Consider the following 19,379-nt stretch of genomic DNA (forward strand, 5'->3'; position numbering starts at 1 on the left):
TTTAGTGATCAATATGTGGTGATTGTAATATAATTAATCTTATTATTACTATTATTTTAAGAAAATAAGTTCTAAGCGTTACAAAAGATATATTGTACAGTTATTGTATATGTATGTTATATTTATTAAGTTTTCTTTTTCGTATGCAGATTAATAAATATTTTTAAATAAAATTGCTCATTCCGCCAGTTCTTTCATGTTGTAAGTGTAAGAAATCTCTCTTAGAAAAAAGTTTAACACCAGTCATTGTTTGAAGAAATCGAATTATTTTTAAATAAATTGAAAACTGGATAAAATAATTTATTCACAAATACAAGATAAAACGATTCACAAAGTACTTTCTGATAATACCATTAGCTATACAGGACAAGAGGCTCCCTCTAATTGTTTACAATGCCCACAGTTTTAGTGGAAGTTAGGTCGTCCGTGGCCAGGGGGCAGCGCTGTCGAATTATAATACCCTTCTTTATATCGTTGATCAATAGATGGATAGATGGCGACACTAATATAAAAATCCCCGTCATCTTTGTTTGGGTCAAGGATTTCACGGGAGTCGCCATCTAGTATTTTCCATTCCAACTTCGGCAAGCAGAGAGTAATGTCATTGTTATTTACATTACGAATTACGCTATTATCACAGAATAAAGGACGGAAAGCGAAAGATGAGACGGTTTCATTAGTGTTAGATAAATCAGAAATATTTTACTTCAATTCTGAAACTGACATTTACCACAGCCTGTAAAATATCTATCACTGTTTGTGCATTCACAGCACTCGACAAAGCCGACGTGATTTAACTGGTTATAATTCTGTTAACTGCTAGGATGGCGTATGCGAAAGTTTCTTGTATTTTATGCAACCAAATATACATGCTTTCAAGTGAACATGTAGGTATGTCGTGTTGCCTAGGAAGTACAGATATGACCAGACAAGACGTGTTGGGGTAGATCTTTTTAAATGAAAAGAAAATTGTACTTTATAGTTTTATTGATAAGCACCGATAAAAAGCACATTTACAAACACTTAAAAAAGATGAAAATATATATTATATAAAAAGACAATCGAAGGATAAATATGTGGAACAGAACGCCCTGCACCCTTCCTTAAACTTACAACGGTGAATTAAACATTTTATATATTAACAACAATTTCATATACTTTTGCTTTCCTTTTCAATAATAATTATTATTAAGGCCACTAAAGCTAATCCAGAGTATGTATTAAATAGGTATACAATATTAAATACATTTACATATTCAATTTTTTTTTGTTTTCATTAATCGGAAAAACCCCGGTAATGACCTGAGTGAACGTTATAGTGGACTTTGACCCTAGCCGATTGCGACAAGAGTCCTTAAGACGTACTTAATGTCGCTGGAAACGTCGTCCTGCAAATATACAAAAATACAACACTGTATACCAACCAAAGATCCTTTTACTAACTAATGGCAGTCTGATGAAAAGCTAGTATATAATTTTAGTGTGAAGGCATACATATTTTAATTCTATCGAGTATGGTTATGGTGCGCAGAGTGGATGTGCGGGAATTAGTCGAGGATGGCCAAAAGGACCCTCTTGTAATCGCCGGAGGTATCCCCCTAAAAAGGATAGGACGGTCAGTACAGTTCATGCGACAAATTTACACTACTGTTCAGATTTCCTGTTCGTCGGCAACTAAATCGATATTTCTACAATTTTTTAATATTATAGTGAATAACGGCACTTTCGTTACATTTCATTTGTATTGTTCAAATCTATTTTCAAATTAAAAAAATTTTTCTAAAAGTTTTATGAAAACAGTGACTAGTCTTTGCCAAGAATGATAATAGAATAGCAAGAATACAAGATATTTCTTTAAATGACCACATTATTTAACAATTTGTTTTTTTTAATGGTTTTAATCTACCAATGAAAAATTTCATTTAAAATTTAAATTACTATTAACTGGAATAGGCAGGAAGAGGTATTTAAACAAAGAAAACCATTTCCTGCAATGAACATGGATTTATAATGCGACATTTTTAAAATATGTATCTACAACTTTATTTAGAATTTTTGTGAGGGGGTAAAGCCATTTTAGAATTTTGAAAAAATAGATTTTTGGATAAATGGTTTCAACGTTTTATGTTTTACATGGGGCAAAAATTGGGCACACGAGTTTTTTTCAAGGTGGAGGAATGCTACAGGAGCACTTTTATGTACAATAAAGCCATTTTGTTCCTGATGCTATCTTGTATCGATTTTTCCTTGAAAATTCCCGAAAATCACCTTTTTTCCAACCTCTAGAGTGGTGTTGAGGCTACTTATACTTGTTTATATAGAAAATTTGGAAATGGAAAACGAGAAATGCCAAAATTACTAAAGAAAAATAAAATAATGAAACCTTATTTCATCAACTTAGTGCCAACGTACAACATAATCTGCAAAGGTGCGCTAAAATTATTATATACGAGAGCTATTCAAACTTAAGTTAATAAGACTTAATTTTAATATAAAATAAATGCTTTTTTTACAATATAACATTTTATTTGCAGTATCGCTATTCAATTGACGATTTTTTCAAATATGCTTTGTATTTGTTCCGGTACAGGCTTAAAAAATAAAAATATATCCAAATACAATTAAAAGATATTCCTGATTTTTAATTTAATTGTTTCCACTTGTATCAACACAGTAAATGAGAAAATATTAGCTTGTTCTGTCATAATGAACAAACATAAAAGTATTGTGTATTACAACAGTCATAACTTTTATCTCAACGTCTATTTTTAAACTTGATGCAACATATAAAAATATTCCCAACAAATTTTCAAGAAAATGTACATGATTCATTTAATGAAACATTTAAACTTTCCATGACATTAAAACAAAATAAAGTACATCGTTATTAATAATGCAGCCTTATTTAAACTTCTATCATTGAAAATTTGAGATATCCAAATGGAAGAGTACTAAAAATTTTAATGGGGACATTTCTATGCCTGATATTTAGTGAATAGCATTATTTTGACGAGGGTTTTAGGAAATTTAAGCAAGTTAGAAACAATATCTCTTCACTGTACCAGTTATACAAGTTTTCTCCAGGGTATAAGATAGTTTACAAGCTGACAATACATTCAGAATAGGGGAAAAAAAGCATATTTTTACATCTTATGTTTACTGTTACGTTTCCTGAACTTTACACACCTGTTAAATATATAGAAAGCCGCGTACAGTACTACAAATATAATTAGACCCCACAAAATACTTTTGTAAAACTATTAACACATGAATTAATCACAATTATTATGCGCCTTTTGCAAAATTCTCGACAAGACTTCAATATTATTAAAGGGAACCTTGTATTTCAACATTTTTATAGTTTAGATGGATTTTCTTGTTATATCTATCTATTTGTCTTGCTAAAAGTGCAATTTCTTGTCTATAAAACTCCAGTGAGATATAGAACGGGCGAGATAAAAAAATTATTAAAGTGTGGTACATTGAAATTATTGAAAGAATTGCATCCAGTTTAGATAAATGTAAAACATTTGGGCAACATTTATTTATTTAATAAGATAAAAGTATTTACTTACAGATTAAGAATTTTCCCATTTATTATTGTTAAACGGTTCATAACACTTTAATAATATAAAGATATATAAAATCCCACAATTTAAAGCCCAAAATGAGTGAAATGCTGTGCTGCTCGTGATAAAATGAACGAAAAAATATTTATTCAGATGTTTGAATAGCTTTCGTGTAACCAGTGACCCATGCATATACAGGATGTCTGATTAAAATAAACACCCCGCACAGCCCAGAAAACCTTCCCAGTTTCCGATTAGTGGAAGATATTTGAAATATTTTACATTAACTTCGTTAATAAACTCCGAAAAAAAGTTAGATCGTTGAAAATTTGTTAGTAGAAGAAATCACTCAAACGATTACTTTAACATAGAATTAATGAGGTCTAGACTAGATGTTGTTAATTATGGAATATAAATAACTCGAATTTAGTTTCCAGGCTGATCAAGATTGCATTACAAATGTACTGATCCACAAGGTTATACGAATAATTTAAATATAAGTTGAAACAGTTAAAACAAGTAGGCAGAAAGGTTGACATCATCGTCCAAGAATTTACCATATCGGTGGCAGTAAGATAATCCTTAACGTGCTATAAATAAATTAATATGATAGGTACACTTATTTCCATAAGCATAAACGGGTTTTTTATTTTATATCATTAGTTAATATCCTTCTTTATTTATTTATCAACGGACTTCATGATTTTTTAATTTCAATACAATAAAGATTAATAAAAATAAAATTATTATTAACACTACAATTTTCTCCAATTTGTGAGAAGGGTAATAATGAAGGAATCACAATTAAATATTAGAAGAGTGACTAAATAAAGTAATAATAATAATAATAATAATAATATTCAAACGTTAGGAAAAATTTATTTTTTCTAATTTCAAAAATTGTGAATTATTAATCAAATATTTTCCATACTCATGGAGGATTTAGGTCACCTTTTCACCAATAACCAATCAACCAACCAACACCGACATCTCCACAAGCAAAATGAACATGATAAAGCTCCATTCCCCGAAAACGCAACGGCCAAAATACTTACAGAGATCCAGCTCTCCAAAGTCTTCCCGTATTTGTCCAAAAAGGCTTGTTTGATATCAGCGAGATCGATTTCAGACCTGGATACCACGATGCGGATTAAAGTCTTATCGTTTGTTCCCAATCCAGCCATTGAGTCGTGGAGGCGTTCAGCGAAGTAGCCTACTTTGCTCTTCACACATTTCACTAAAAAAAAAAATTACAAATCGTAACAGATCACCCTTATATCTCGATAATATTTACCGATTCCCAAGAGGCCTTTTTCGATGGTGCCGGAGAACTCCTTCTTGATGGAGGACTCGATGTCCTTTCCGGTCAGCCTCTCGTACTCGGAGAAGGTGGCCCTCAGTTGCTGGTAACTCCTGGTGATGAGGATGGAGTTGAAAATTGACTCTTCGGTGCCCCACTTCGACTCGCCGGCTTCGATCAGCGCCTCAGCGTCAACCAATGCTTGTTGTTCGTTGACGCCCTGGTTCTCGTCACGGTTAGCCTGGAAAAGTGAGGTAAAAAATGAGTCTCGGAGAGGTGGTGGACTGTGTAGATATTCATAAGATTGTTGTCGGGGTACTTACTTGAACAAGGGAAACACACAGTCTTTTGAAGTGGCCGGATGTGTCGCCTTTTAAGTCTTTTTCTAAGGGTTTGCCATACACTGAAGAGAAAAAAAAAATGTAACAACGAAATACTTTAAAGATACGAAACACAGGTTTCTTTCACGGCTGAATGCCTGACTTGAAGTGACTATTTCCGGGATAGGATCATCAAAGTATAACACAAATCAGCAACAACATACACTTTTTTATAAACAGGTTATAAAGGGACGAAAGGAGTAGATTCTTCACGGTTCTGTGAATTTTTATACGTATTTCTTAGAGAAATTGTTGCTTTGCTTCTAGAATTATAAATTAACAAGGAAACGCAGAATATTTGCCAAAGAATACAAATTTTTGATCAAATCAAATATGATATTCGTACCATGACGCATGCGTGAAGGAAGTAAAATTTATGAAATTTGATTAAATTTTGTACGTCCCTGTGATAGTTCCAGGAGTGTCCAAACTACTTGAATCATTTTATTATGATTAAATGATATCTTTGCCACCAGGTGGCGAAGAGGCTAAAACGTAATTATTACTACACTCCTACAAACATGGGAATTAGGGTAATAGATGTAGCGATATCTCGCCTGACCGCTTTAATTTCTAATTTATTAGTCATGCCATGAATAGCATTCCTCGTGAGTCACCTAATGAATTTACGGTTTTTAGAAATTCGCAACCGGCAGCGACGACTCGCAATACCTTTTACTTTCGTAACTTGGGCACTCGACGGATCAATTAAAAATCCTGATGAAAGTTAGAATGCTGCTAGTGCCACAAACTGGACTGACGCTTTATTAATTAAATTCAGTCATAATAGTCTCACAACGACTTCCAATTAGTTTCTGATGGATTTTTTATCTTCGAGTCCGATGTTTGCGTAAAAATTAACAATATTTAATAGTTCATAAATCAATTTATGAGAAAATTTGATATTAATGGAAATATTCGAACAATTCATTACCATTTTCATTAAAAATGCAAATGTCGTGTACAAAATAGAGAATCAATACTTTACTCCCACAGGCCGATAACTTTGCGGTGGATTTCTCGTAATTTTACAGTTGGGCTTGGAAATAACCAGGATAAGGCGAGGCCAAAATAGATGGTGATTGCACTGTTTACACCTCGGCTTACACGTAAAACTATCATGCCGGTTTATAGCTAACGAAATATTTGACGTGAACGTAGACGAGGTGTATCGTGGCTAGAACCGAGGATGCCGTAAATTTGTATACAAATGGTTTTAAAAAATACACATCTTCTAAAACATAGTGTAATGTATGTAATTTTAATTGCTGATATGAATTCAATCAGCAGAGCAGCCAAAGAAAATGCATTTACTAAATTAAAATTTAGCTAAAATGCCAATGTTATATCGGCCTTAGTAAAAGATTCCAAACATCCAAACAGTGTGAACGTACCAATACACATATTCGTAATCGGAAATTTTTTTCTTACTTCATATTATTTACCGGTATTTTGTGACATTGTGTGACTTGTGCTTATCTCTAGTACCATAAATATCATATCTGAAGAATTGAAAAATAAAAATAAATTAATTATATCACTCCGACTTGACAAACATGTCAGCAAACAACATCATTAGCTCCATTTACAGAACAATAATCACCGATCATTCTAGCCGAAATCATTTACAATTTAAAATTACTAAAAAAAGTAATACGTTTAGATCCTTCGCTAGCTGTCGGAGATTGCTTTATTTATAACAAAAACATATATTTTCTAGTGTCATGTCACTGAACATTGTGAAATAGCCAATTTAGAAATTTAGAAAGAGAACAGTAAAAAAATTAAAGCAGAAAAATTTCCAAAAAGAAGCATCTTGAAGCTTGAAGATTTTAGTTTTGAAATCTTGAGATGAAATCTTTTTTTGATCATCGCTCTGGGCGCAATAAAAATAAATAATGCAAGGCAAAAATTTTTAAATTTTTAACCTCAAAAATTACTTTGTTCACCGGCAAACCTTGATTTTCATAAAAAAATATAAATAAAATTACGAAACACATTAATTAAAGACAGGGTATTACAATTTTTAAAAATTCATAGTTTCAATTTAAACAAATGAATATTTAGGACAGCCTTTTTTTTAGTACTTACTCTGTTCGTAGAACTGGGCGATGGTCCTAATACCATAATTGGACAGCGTGCAGAGGATCTCGATGATGGCCTCCTCGTCCGTTCCCAACCCGGCCACGGCGTCGTGGAGTTCTTTGGCGTAGAACTGGGGCAACGGGGTCATCAGGGCCACGATGACATCCTCGAATTTGCCCCCCAACTCGCTCTTCAGCTCGGATATCAGATCTTTGCCGTACGAGGTTTTGAATGTCTCCGCGATCTCCAACCGCTGGACGATGCCCCTGCGGGCCAAGACGTCGATGATGGCCTTCTCATCGGCGCCGAAGCCCTTCATGGCCTTCTTTAGGGTGGCCGCATCGGACACGGGGTCGAAGGGGTCCGCGGGGTAGACCGTAGGGGTACACTGGGGGAATAAAGGTTGAAACGTGAAGGTTTCTGGACATATGTTAAAGCTGCGTTAAAGATGCTCAGGAAGTACAAATATTGGTAACCAAGACAAATTTTAAATAAATCGGAGAAGGCGTTTCTTTAGAAAAACTAATTCTGTGACTTTGACGCTCTCTAGCGGCTAAATGAAGCACCTTTGGATTGATGTAAGTTTGTTTACCTAACTTCTTATTTTGACCCAAGAATTGCCGGTTGTTCCATGTACCTACACGAAATTTTGGGACACCCTGTATATTTGTTGTATTATTAAATTTAAGCAGCAAAATTTGATTCGTCGAAGTCAAAGTATTCAACTTCAAAGTCAACTCACGGATCATGCAAGACGACAAAATAACTGCGTACATAAGTTAAAAGTATGCAAATAAATCATAAAAGGATAATCCAAGGCAAACATAGTATTAGAAATTTGACTGCCATAATTTTAACAGGCGATAGTGTACATCAAAATAAACAAAAAAACATCATATGACGTGGGTCCTAGAACCAACGATTTTCGAGTAAAAATAACAAATCTCCAATTTCATCTGTAAAAATTCAGTTAATTAAGTAATGTCGCCATAACTTTGAGCATTAAATGACCATAAAATGCAGTGTTTACCTCTTCTTTCTATTTATTTATGTTTAGTTTTAATAAAACAATTTTTTCATTAATCAATAAAATCGATAAAATAGATATCGCGCAATGTGACAACAGTGCAGAGTGAGTAGGGTGTGTGCCTGCCGGAAATACAGGTGTTTATGCCACCAAGTGGAAACAGAAAATGATTTGCGGATATTTTCCAGCGAGTGCGCGAAAATTGGATTCGAAAGTGTCGTGCGTGCGTGGAAAGTGCCGGTGGACATTTTGAACATTGCTGTAATAATGTTATGTTTGTTAGGTATTTCAAAATGACCCTGGATTTTGATTTTCGGTAAGTAGGTACTTTTAATTAATTTTTTTGTACACAAGTTATGATTATTTCAGCGTGAGTCTCTTCAGAAGTTTTTATTAGGTACTTGTTATAGTTTAAATTATGTTACTAGTTTAAACAATTAAAAATTACCAAAATTTAAACACATCTTAATATTAAAAAATTCATTAATCCTACCATTTAAAAACAGTTGTCTTTTCTAAACTCATTAATTTTCATAATACCTAGTTGCTTATATTTGGATTTTTTGTCATCACAAAAAACAAGCTGGTGCAATGAGCTATTCATGTGTTCGCACTGTTGCCACATTGTGAAGAAATTCCTTGATATACCTAATAACAATAATTCAACTTATTTTAAAAATTGTTTGTACTACCTAACTTTTTTGTTCATTTATACTTTATCTTATACTGAAGTTACGGCAGTCAAACCTCTAACACCTGTATTTTCTCGATATTTTCTGATAATAATGATGTCAAATTATTCGCCCTGGCCAACTACCTAGGTACTAAGTGTATTATAATTATACCATCTTGCGAGATTGATAGGCTATTATTACAACAAAACAATAAACAATGTAATTTTGGCAGCGAATGCGAAATAACAAAGGGAACTTTCATGTTTCCATTCTCAACTTTAATTAAAGTTCCCAGTAGCGCATCGATAAAGAGAGAGAGGGGTAGCAGGTAATACTTAAAATAGGAACTTGTTTTGAAATTGTTACAAATGTTTTATTAACACTTATCCTTTTCTTACATAAAAATTCTAGCAAGTGTTTCAAAATATGTTTTAAAGTCCAGTAATTAAGTAAAAATTGAAAACGACCTTCGTAATGCGAAATCCAACAATATCTTATCTGTTTTTTTTTTATTATACAGGGTGATCCACAAATGGTGACCAAAAATGAAACTACGTATTCTTTGGTGATTTTTAAGGGGAGTCTTTCCTATAAAGTTTTTGTCTAGGACGCTTCGTTAAAAAGATACAGGGTGTTAAACTTCAAAAAATATTTTAAATTTTTTTAAATAATTTAAAAACTAGCAAGTGAAATAATTTGTAATTGACTATATGTATTTATGTAAACATTGTCCAAAATCTGAGGGCTTTTCCTAAAATTTACATGCTCCAGTGGCGGAGATACCGGGTATCGGCGGCATATTTTTACATGTGCCCAATTTCAAATTATTCCACTTACTAGTTTTTAAATTATTTATAAAAAAATAAAAAACCCTGTATGTTTTTAACGAAGAGTCCTAGATAAAAACTTTACGGGAAAGACTCCCCTTAAAATTCACCAAAGAGTACGAGGTGTCATTTTTGGTCGCCATTTGTGAATCACCCTGTATTTACAACGGATTTATTTTATTTACATTTTACCTGCCTATAAAAAAACTGAGCGCGCGCCTCTGCCCGGTTACGAAAACTCGGAATGAGGTTTCGACACAACATATTATTCTCGTTACGTCATAATTGCAGAATAACAAAACTCGTCGTAAACGTTTTCGGTCGAATCAAGACACCGTTTAAAATCAAACCAAGGGAATATGGGTTACGATTGCCACATTTTTCCATTTCGACGACTGACGAGGCCATTGCAATAGTATTCGGGCCGGCGGCGTTAGAGTAATATTCATAAACTGTTACGATAATGATGTCATGTTTTGTTTACCGTCACCCGGCAACGCTTCGAAAATGTTAAAACATCTGAAGGCCGAGGTTGAAGGGCGGATGACTCAGATTAGACGCGCTATTTATATCGATTGTTATCACTCGCAATTAGAGGAAAAGTAATAATTGTCTTTTAACAGCTTGTATCGCCAAAAATTAAATAGGTACCTACGTAAAGGTCAAAATTATTTCTAGACAAACGTACTTAAAAAACTTTAACTGCAATTCTTCATTTCTTCATTTCCAAACCGAGTTGGCTATGGCTCGAGTCGTGATTGTGAGATACAAATGACAAATTAATTTACGCAAGATAAAAAAGAGTAATCGATTCGCGACAGCCGTTTTTTTGTTCATTACTTCGATGGAGCCAAGCCATTCCAGTCCGGGTGTTCATCGAGGTGCCCGTAGGTCTGTCGCGGATGTAGATATAGTAACACCATGGCAACTAGATCGATAACTAGAACTAGAAAACTTAACTCTTTATTTTCTATTGGTTTGTATCAGAGACATGGGCTTAGCCAGGGGGGAGCAGGGGTGTGCACGACCCACCCCAGAAAGCCCGGTGCCCACCCCAAAAAAAAAGATCTAATATTACCGTCTATCATATCGGCATATCGGTAAGTCGTTGAATGCGTGACTTTTTTTAATGAAATCAAAACGTGTTCAGATTTTCTAAAATTTTATTCGGCAAGTTGCTGATTGCGAAAGCTTTTTTAGAAGCTCCATAGAGGTTGCAGCCCTGATGGGCACACCCCAGGCAAAAATTCTAGCTACGCCCATGATCAGAGATTAGATTAGAGACAACAAAGAGTAATTTTAATTTTTTTTGCAACTGAAAGTTAAAACATTTTGTTTATCTATGCAGAACAAATAAAAAATGTCGCCTTTGACCTAGATACTGACAATGCCACGATCATTCCCACGCAGAGCTATTTTAAAAAATTGGAAGTTGTAAATTTTATTTAAAAGTGCACGTACTCTCAATTACTCGTTTTAAAAAAAATATTTTATAGGGCACATTTTAAGACATTTTAAATGCTAGAAACAGATTTTGTACTACCTTTGACTAATAAACTAAGTTAATAAAAATATATGTATTTGAGATACGCCCTACCTAGTAAACAATTTCTTTTAAGTTAAGTAGCGATAAGCTAAAATAATCAAATACAGCATATATTCTCATAAATCGATATAGTGTGCTAATTTCGCCTACCCACAACTTCCTGAAGTTTAGGAAAACCGCAGTCAATTAAAAAGAAAAGCGATAAGTAAGATAAAAATAAATTCTTACCTTGAAAGGGTAATACTGCTGGTTGCTCATGTTTGTGTTAGATCCTTGGGACTAGAAAACGAAACGGAAATCAATCAAACGACACTAAAGTCTAAAATAATTAATGTTAAAGCAGGTACTTGTGTTTCTGCGATCACTTAAAACCAACTGAGCCAAAGACGTGAATAATGCAGATATAATAGGCGAAGCCGCGAATGACATCATCATTTTATATACATATTACCTTGGCTGTTTATGAATAACAATTCTAGAGAACAAGAACAATCACACTGCTATTATTAAAATCTAGTGATAAGTGCATTACTCATTAAGAAGAGACAAAATTAGTCTCGTCTTGGGGGTATTTATAGCTGTTAATAAATCGGTACATACAAGAAATTAACCGGTTCTAAATTTATCGGCAGTTTGGAAATCTAACAGCAAGAAATGAGCTCCGTTAAATGTGGCCGAATACACATATTTACGATATACATACAAAAAATGTTACAAAAAGAAAAATCGATATGAATTGAAACATTGTAGCACAATTACTACCTAATTAATATTCTTTCTCAAAGTGACGAGCCGGGTATGTCGGAAGCGTGCATTAATCAAAGATATTATTACAAGGGTGAATCACGAGAGGAGAAAAACGGTAAAATACTCACCAATTAGGCGGTATGCGAAGAAAATTCGTAGCAAAGGGACGGCTAGTCACACCCACTATGGTTTCCAACAATTCTAACTCGAGTAGCGAGGAGAGGAATAGTGTGGTCGCGGCAGGCGGTGAAACTCTCGTCGGGTATGCGCTGTCGGCGAATACCGGCTCCGTAAAAAAAAAACAATTGAGTGTCGAGGCCGCCGGAGGTTGCGCCTGCCGATCTAGTACACTTTGGGTGATGGAAAATTTTTTCGTGTGCACCTGATCTTTTTTTTTTTTAATAAACATAGGGGAAACTCCATGTTTGTTTACAACTTTTATAATCAGTCAAGTAGATAATGAGACATCTAATTAATTACAATTGTTAAGTACCTCTCTGACCTATATCCTGTAATAAATTAAAAGATGGGGCAGATATTTATATATCGTACTTCCCGTACTTATTTTTGATAACAGATTCTTGTTACAAGACATATATATTAATAGAATCATAGAATCTAATAAATTAATATATGTTTTATATCTTTTTAGATTTAAAGATTTGTTTGCAACTTATATCACATTGAAAATATAAGGAGAAGTTGCAAGGAAATTATAATTTAACAAAGGGAAAGCTTTTCTGTGATTGTATGGATTAAACGTGATTGGTTTACTTTGAACGTGACACGTAGGCAGCCAATTTAATTTGACACACATCATAGGCAACTTTGACACATGTTTGTGTAAATCAAACGGAATTTGTTAATTGTGGGCGTGTCATTGTGTCGCTACGACTCTTAGGTATATAATATCCATTGAACAGTAACATAAATCAGAGACGGCTTGTGAAAATTGAAAATTACTGCAGTTATATTTTTATAATGAAGCTTGCTATATACCATTCGGGTGAACAACGATTAACGAATGGGTCGACATCTGTTATTTTAATTTAGAATTACTTTAATGGGAATCTCCCGGTTTTATATTGATTTTGAATATGAAATATATATAAATGGCCATGGGCGTGGCCATGGGGGGCCACTGCAAGTTTCAAAAATTGCATTTTTCGAAAATTGTCATTAATAGTTGACTTTTGCATGATGTTTATTAAGCGTCAAAATAATAGTTTTTTGTCTAAAGGGTCTATATAGTTTTTTGTTTAACTAGGCAGTACAGTACAAGATTTAATGCCGCGGCTGGTATTTCCAAGCCATTAAATCTACTTTACTGTCAAGTAAAAATTTTTTCGCCGATAAATTTTAATTTTATCACAACAGCAAACAATTTTTTAGGTTAACTTCGCCGTTTATGCGCCACAGGAAAACATTATCTTTCTTGGAATTTTTTTTCCAATATCACCAAATTTTTTGTTTCCAGGTGGTATTTTTTTCTTTCTTCTACCTATTGATTGGACTATAAAGCTATATATGTAATGCATCAGTTTTATATATTTTATAATTTTCGTAGAATTTCTTTATTTTTTTAGTTATTTATATTTTTTCTTATGTTTTTCTTGTTTTATTAGAAATATTTCTTAAAAAAAATTATTCACTGTACCTATTTCTACCTATTATTTATATTTCTCCCATCTTCTCTCTAATCTTGCCCTCCCCTAGCCCATTGGCTATCCATTTTACCACGTTTAGGCCCGGTACTTTGAGTCTCGGTTAAAGCTTGATTAACTGATCAGACGATTAGACTAGACATACACTGATTTATTTTATAAATTATAATTACAGTCTAATCGCCTGATAAGTTAATCAAACCTTAACCAAGACTCAAAGTACCAGGCCTTAGTCACAGAAGATAAAACAATTCTTCTGCGCCTTAGTGTAAAACAGTTTAATAAAAACTGGCTCTCGATACCCTTCCCTTAGGAAAATTCCTGGCTACGCCCATGTAAATGGCGGTTAATTTTAAATATGGAGAGCAATTCAAAAGCATATTATTCTTTTGGTTAACTAATTTCTGTGCCCAGCATTTCTTAAAGTAAACTATATCGTTAATTCTTAACATCACTTTTGTCCCCAATACTGTTGTTAAATTCGATTTGGTTTACTTTTATCCAACAATATGAGGGAATTTTGTGGAGGGAATTTTAAAATGTTTTTTAAAGTGATTATTTTTTCAAATCCCACTTATATCTATCATGTATTAAGAAATTTAAAATAGCAGCAGTATTTTGCCCTAAAACCTCGAAAGTGGCCACAAAAACGTATTTTTTCGTAATTAACAGACGATACTTTGCACTTTTTCTGCATAAATATTTCCAATTAACAAATTGTTAACATAGTTACTTATAATAAACTTCCCACACACCTTATTTTTGTTGCTAATCGTGAAATAATGATTCATATTTTTGTTTACCGTCTGTTAAAACAAAAGTAAATTTAAATTACTATGCGCTTTTTATTATCGGGGAAAAACCTTGTTTTCTAAGGTATTATTGATATTAAAAATCACTATTTTGAGATGTTTATATAAAACAAATCAGAGTATATATAAATTTTAACCCAAAAATTTCCCAGTTAGATTTTAAAAAATTTTCAATTTGTGAAAACGTGTAAATTGTATATTGGTTTCCGTTTTTTAGTAACCACCATTTACCCAATTTTTTGTCAGTATCTTCTACTGCTCGACATTAAATGGAAATAAACATTTAAACAACAACAAAATTTAAAATACGTTTTTAAAAAATTATTTGGAATTTTTTTTGTTTTAATACTTATCAAAAGCTTCAGCGAAATGTGTAAAGACTGTATGAACTTGGTCATTTATAAAGTCTTCATAAATTATTACAAGCCACGTGACCAATAACTTTGTTTGGAACAAATCATTGATATTGGTAACGTAAAGATTTAGGATTTATTTAGTGTAATGTTGGTTGCCTAAGATATTAATTTATTTAGACTGAATTTTTATGTAATCTATTTAATGTTTTTTGCACCAAAATTATAAGAAATGGGAAAAATATTATATTTATTTTTTTTTTACCATTCACTAATTAGTCCAACCAAATTACACTTGGAGAAAAAAAAAATCTTACCTGGACTTTTATAAGTGGAAATGGCAAAGGGGTTTATAATAAACCTAAAAAAAATAAATGCATGAGCAGGGGTGACGGAGGGTTGATTTGATTTGGGGGGTTGAAAAGTTGTGAAAAATTGTATCATTGGGATTTCTGGTGAAAGTTGACGTCAAACAAAAAAGTATCCAATGCAAAAGTTGTATATCAAGCAAAAATCTACAACTTTTGTAGAGATCACTTCAGAATTTCCGCGAAAATTGCGAAAAACAGTTTTTTTTAATTTTCCCTTTTTTTATTTCTTATTTCCCCAAAAATAACTTAATTTTGACAAAACTTGGTAAAATTATACTTTTTTGTGTATGTATAATGACAACTTTTTTTAGATAAAAAATCAAGAAGTTTACGAGATAAGTATTCTTGTTTTCCGGTCTGAAACACTATTTTTTCAAAGAAAAATTCTACTTAGGAAAATCATCATACAGAGTTTTGCCACTGATCATTTTTTTCGTTTTGACATACTATTTGGTGAAATAAAAAAAATCTGAAATCACAGTTCAAAAATGCAAAAAAAAATTAAAAATGACTTGCAACAATGAATTTTTCAGTAATTGTTGATAATTTCTTTAAATTAAAAAAATTGTTTCAGACCAGAAAAAAATGAATATCCCAGAAACCTAGATTTTTTTATCTAAAAAAAAAATTGTGATTATTTAAGAAGATATTTTTGCAGAAATGAGAAATAAAAAACGAAAAAGCAGAAAAAACTTGCTTTTCGCATTTTTCTCAGAAATTTTGAGGTTATCTTAAAAAGTGATCTCTACAAAAGTTGTAGATTTTTGCAGGATGTACAACTTTTGTATTGGATACTTTTTTGTTTGACGTCAACTTTTGCCAGAAATCCCCACGATACAATTTTTCACAATTTCTCAACCCTCCGCCACCCCTGTTCAAGCATTTATTTTTTTTTTCGTTTATTATAAATCCCTTTACCATTTCCACTTATAAAAGTCCAGATAACAATTTTCTTTTTTTTTCCCCTTTAAGTTAGTTATTTCAATCGGTCTAGTCTAAATGTATCCTTCCGATCTACAGGCCAATGCCAACTTCATTAAATTTAAATTTTTTTTTAATTATATATTTCTTTTTTAATTTTTTTTAATTTTAATTTAATTTTATTTTTTATATTTTTCTTTTATTATTATTTACCAAAATATTAATATTGCTGAAAAGGTGACTGAAAGAAAACACTCCGTTGTTCCTCAATGTTTATATTGTCCACGTACTATATGATGCAAGTTTTTTTTTATAATATAAAACCTGAACAATTACAGTAAGTTAACCAACTCTGTTAAAAAAAAATGCCAATACAAATAACTTAATCCTCCAAAAAGAAATACTGCCCCGCCCGTTTCTGTTCCACGTCCTTGACCGATTCCAGTTTGTTGATCCTCGGCCTGAAATTGTTAGGATCTCTCCTGAACGTGATACCTAAAAGCTCCAAAAATCTATTCATTCCGGCCAGGAGCGTCTGCGGACAATGTGCGGTCGTCTTAACCGAGGGCTGACCTTCGAACACGATCACCCGGTCCGCCAGATACGTCGCCATTATAAAATCGTGCTCCACCACGAAACCCGTCTTCTTCGCGTGCAGAATAAACCTGAAACCAAATTAACGCTCTTACCTTTCTACGGTCGACGTCGTCTTAGAATTCATACCTTTTAATAACCTTAGCGGCAACCAAACGTTGCTCGGAATCCAGGTAGGCGCTGGGCTCGTCGATAAGGTAAACGTCCGCGGGTTTTCCCAAGCAGAGGGTCATCGCTACCCTCTGCAACTCTCCTCCTGACAAGTTCTGCACCTCCTGGTCTATTATGTCTTCGATCTTCAGCGGCTTCATCACGTCGGCTATGAACTGGGGGTGAACGTAAGCGTCTCGGATCTTCTCGTGAAGCAACTGGCGCACCAAGCCCTGAGATTTCGGACTAATCTTCTGCGGCTTGTAGCTTATGTGGAGTTGAGGTAGGTCACCTTCAAAAATGCGAAAGTTATATGGGGCCTTCGTGAATGATTACAAACCTGAATACTAATCCGACATTATTATTTTTTTAATAACATAATGGCAAAATATCTCACCGTTTCTTTTTATTACATTTATTTTATTTTTCAGTTTATCAGGTTCCAAGAACGTTTTTGTAAAAATATTTTATGCGGTGTTCTATCCACTTACCCGAGCCACTATCCGCTTCCAAATTCCCTGCCAGCATCCTAATAAAAGTCGTCTTGCCGGTACCATTCTCGCCGAGCAATACCAAAATCTCGGAATCAGAGAATTGACCCTTAACGACGTGTAACTGGAAATTGCCCATAGTCTTAGACATAGCGGGATACTCATAATGGTTCATACGTTTCACTTCCTCTTCCGTAGCCGATTCTGCCACCTTAAATATAAGAGATTCGTCTCGGAACCGCAGATTTTCCGTTGGGACAAAACCGTCCAAAAATATATTGATACCTGAAAGATTCATGTATTTCAAAAGGTCAGTTTGTGTAGTTATTTTCATGAATACCTTCACGAACCGAGAAGGGCATAGTGACAACACCGTACGCACCAGGGACGCCGTATAAGCAACAAATGAAATCGGAAAGGTAATCTAAGACACTCAAGTCGTGTTCCACCACTATTATGAACCTGTAACACAAAATTTAAATATTACGAAACAATTTTTTTATATTATAATTATTTAACGAAGGGACCTTACTTGCTGGGATGCAAGAGCGATCGTATAGTTGTAGCAGCATTAAGGCGTTGCTTCACGTCCAAATAGGAAGACGGCTCATCGAACATAAAAATATCTCCATCCTGAATACACACCATGGCACAGGCGAAGCGTTGCAGTTCCCCACCAGACAACGCTGCGATTTCTCTTTCTTTAATATGTTTTAAATCTGAAATTTAAAGGCTATTTTAAGAGATCCTGCGCAAAGGACTTCGATCGTACCCAGCATTTCACATATGTCATCCTGATTTTTAAGCTCGTCCTTCTTATCAAGGAGTTGCCCCACGGTGCCTTTCACGGCTTTCGGAATTTGATCAACGTATTGCGGTTTGATTAAAGCTTTAAGATCATCTTCCAGAATTTTGGTAAAATAATTTTGTAATTCACTTCCTCTGAAGTGGTTAAGAATTTCTGTCCAATCTGGAGGATCCTAAAAATTACATATAAAAAAAATTCAGCATGACCCACTGATTTTCTCACCGTATATCTTCCTAGATTCGGCTTCTGTTTCCCTGCCAAAATTTTGAGAGCTGTCGATTTTCCTATACCATTGGTCCCAACAAGTCCCAGTACTTCCCCTGGACGTGGAATAGGAAGCCTGTGCAATTTAAATGAGTTCTTGCCATAACGATGAGTAGTTTCCTTTTGCAAATTGCTTGGCAAATTAATAATGTTTATAGCCTCAAAGGGACATTTCTGAAACAATCATAATCAGCTCAAAGCACTATACATAGTTACCAATACATACTTTAACGCAAATACCACATCCAATACACAATTCTTCAGAAATAGCTGCTATCTTACTACTGGCTGTAACTTCGATACACAGCTTGCCCATTCGAACCACGGGACATGATTTTTTACATTCCTGCCTGCACCTTTTAGGTTTACACTTGTCTGCATTTACAATTGCAATACGTGTGAGCCTATCAGACTCCTCCATTCCTTTTCGTTTCGACATGTTTCCTTCAAAATTGAAAACAATATGTTAACTTTCCATCGACATAAATTAACCTCAAATTCACATAGTCTTTAAATTAAATGAGAGCTCATAAACTCAAAGTATTAAAACTTAAACAAATAATTTTTAATAGAAAGTATTTACCTGATTTTTAATTAATTTCAATAAAAGATACCACTAAATCGACACGCACGGTCTCACTGACCGGCCATGAGGAAAGGAACGTGAAGGTAGTTACAAACTGCTGTCAAGTTTTTTTTAGTTCAAACGTCAATATTTGTGGTGTAGGTTTACCATCATAGATCAGTTTATAAGATAGGCTAATGTACAAATGAACTACTCAGTATGAATTTCAGC

At 33.6% G+C, this 19,379-nt stretch overlaps 2 protein-coding genes across 3 annotated transcripts; both read right to left on the reverse strand.

Annotated features, from left to right (window-relative positions):
- Positions 1-969: 969 nt before the first annotated feature.
- LOC108911635 (annexin B9) lies at positions 970-12,436 on the reverse strand. Of its 2 annotated transcripts, none has more exons than XM_018716613.2 (7): positions 12,284-12,436; positions 11,637-11,687; positions 7,341-7,722; positions 5,193-5,272; positions 4,864-5,110; positions 4,625-4,806; positions 970-1,388 (listed from the first exon to the last, which is right to left on the reverse strand). In XM_018716613.2, exons 2-7 carry the CDS (start codon positions 11,664-11,666, stop codon positions 1,332-1,334), a joined length of 978 nt encoding a protein of 325 aa, XP_018572129.1. In that variant the 5' UTR covers positions 11,667-11,687; positions 12,284-12,436; the 3' UTR covers positions 970-1,331. The 2 variants fall into 2 exon arrangements, with proteins under 2 accessions (XP_018572129.1, XP_018572130.1); XM_018716614.1 differs by having other exon boundaries at positions 970-1,598; positions 12,284-12,435.
- Positions 12,437-16,535: 4,099 nt separating this feature from the next.
- LOC108911617 (ATP-binding cassette sub-family E member 1) lies at positions 16,536-19,253 on the reverse strand. Its single transcript, XM_018716593.1, has 9 exons — positions 19,167-19,253; positions 18,810-19,027; positions 18,542-18,757; positions 18,284-18,491; positions 18,044-18,230; positions 17,852-17,973; positions 17,512-17,796; positions 17,000-17,312; positions 16,536-16,941 (listed from the first exon to the last, which is right to left on the reverse strand). Exons 2-9 carry the CDS (start codon positions 19,020-19,022, stop codon positions 16,659-16,661), a joined length of 1,827 nt encoding a protein of 608 aa, XP_018572109.1. The 5' UTR covers positions 19,023-19,027; positions 19,167-19,253; the 3' UTR covers positions 16,536-16,658.
- Between the last annotated feature and the right edge of the window lie 126 nt (positions 19,254-19,379).

This window comes from Anoplophora glabripennis, unplaced genomic scaffold, assembly GCF_000390285.2.
Source record: "Anoplophora glabripennis isolate ALB-LARVAE unplaced genomic scaffold, Agla_2.0 scaffold136, whole genome shotgun sequence".
In the NCBI taxonomy this organism is placed as follows: Eukaryota; Metazoa; Arthropoda; class Insecta; order Coleoptera; family Cerambycidae; genus Anoplophora; species Anoplophora glabripennis.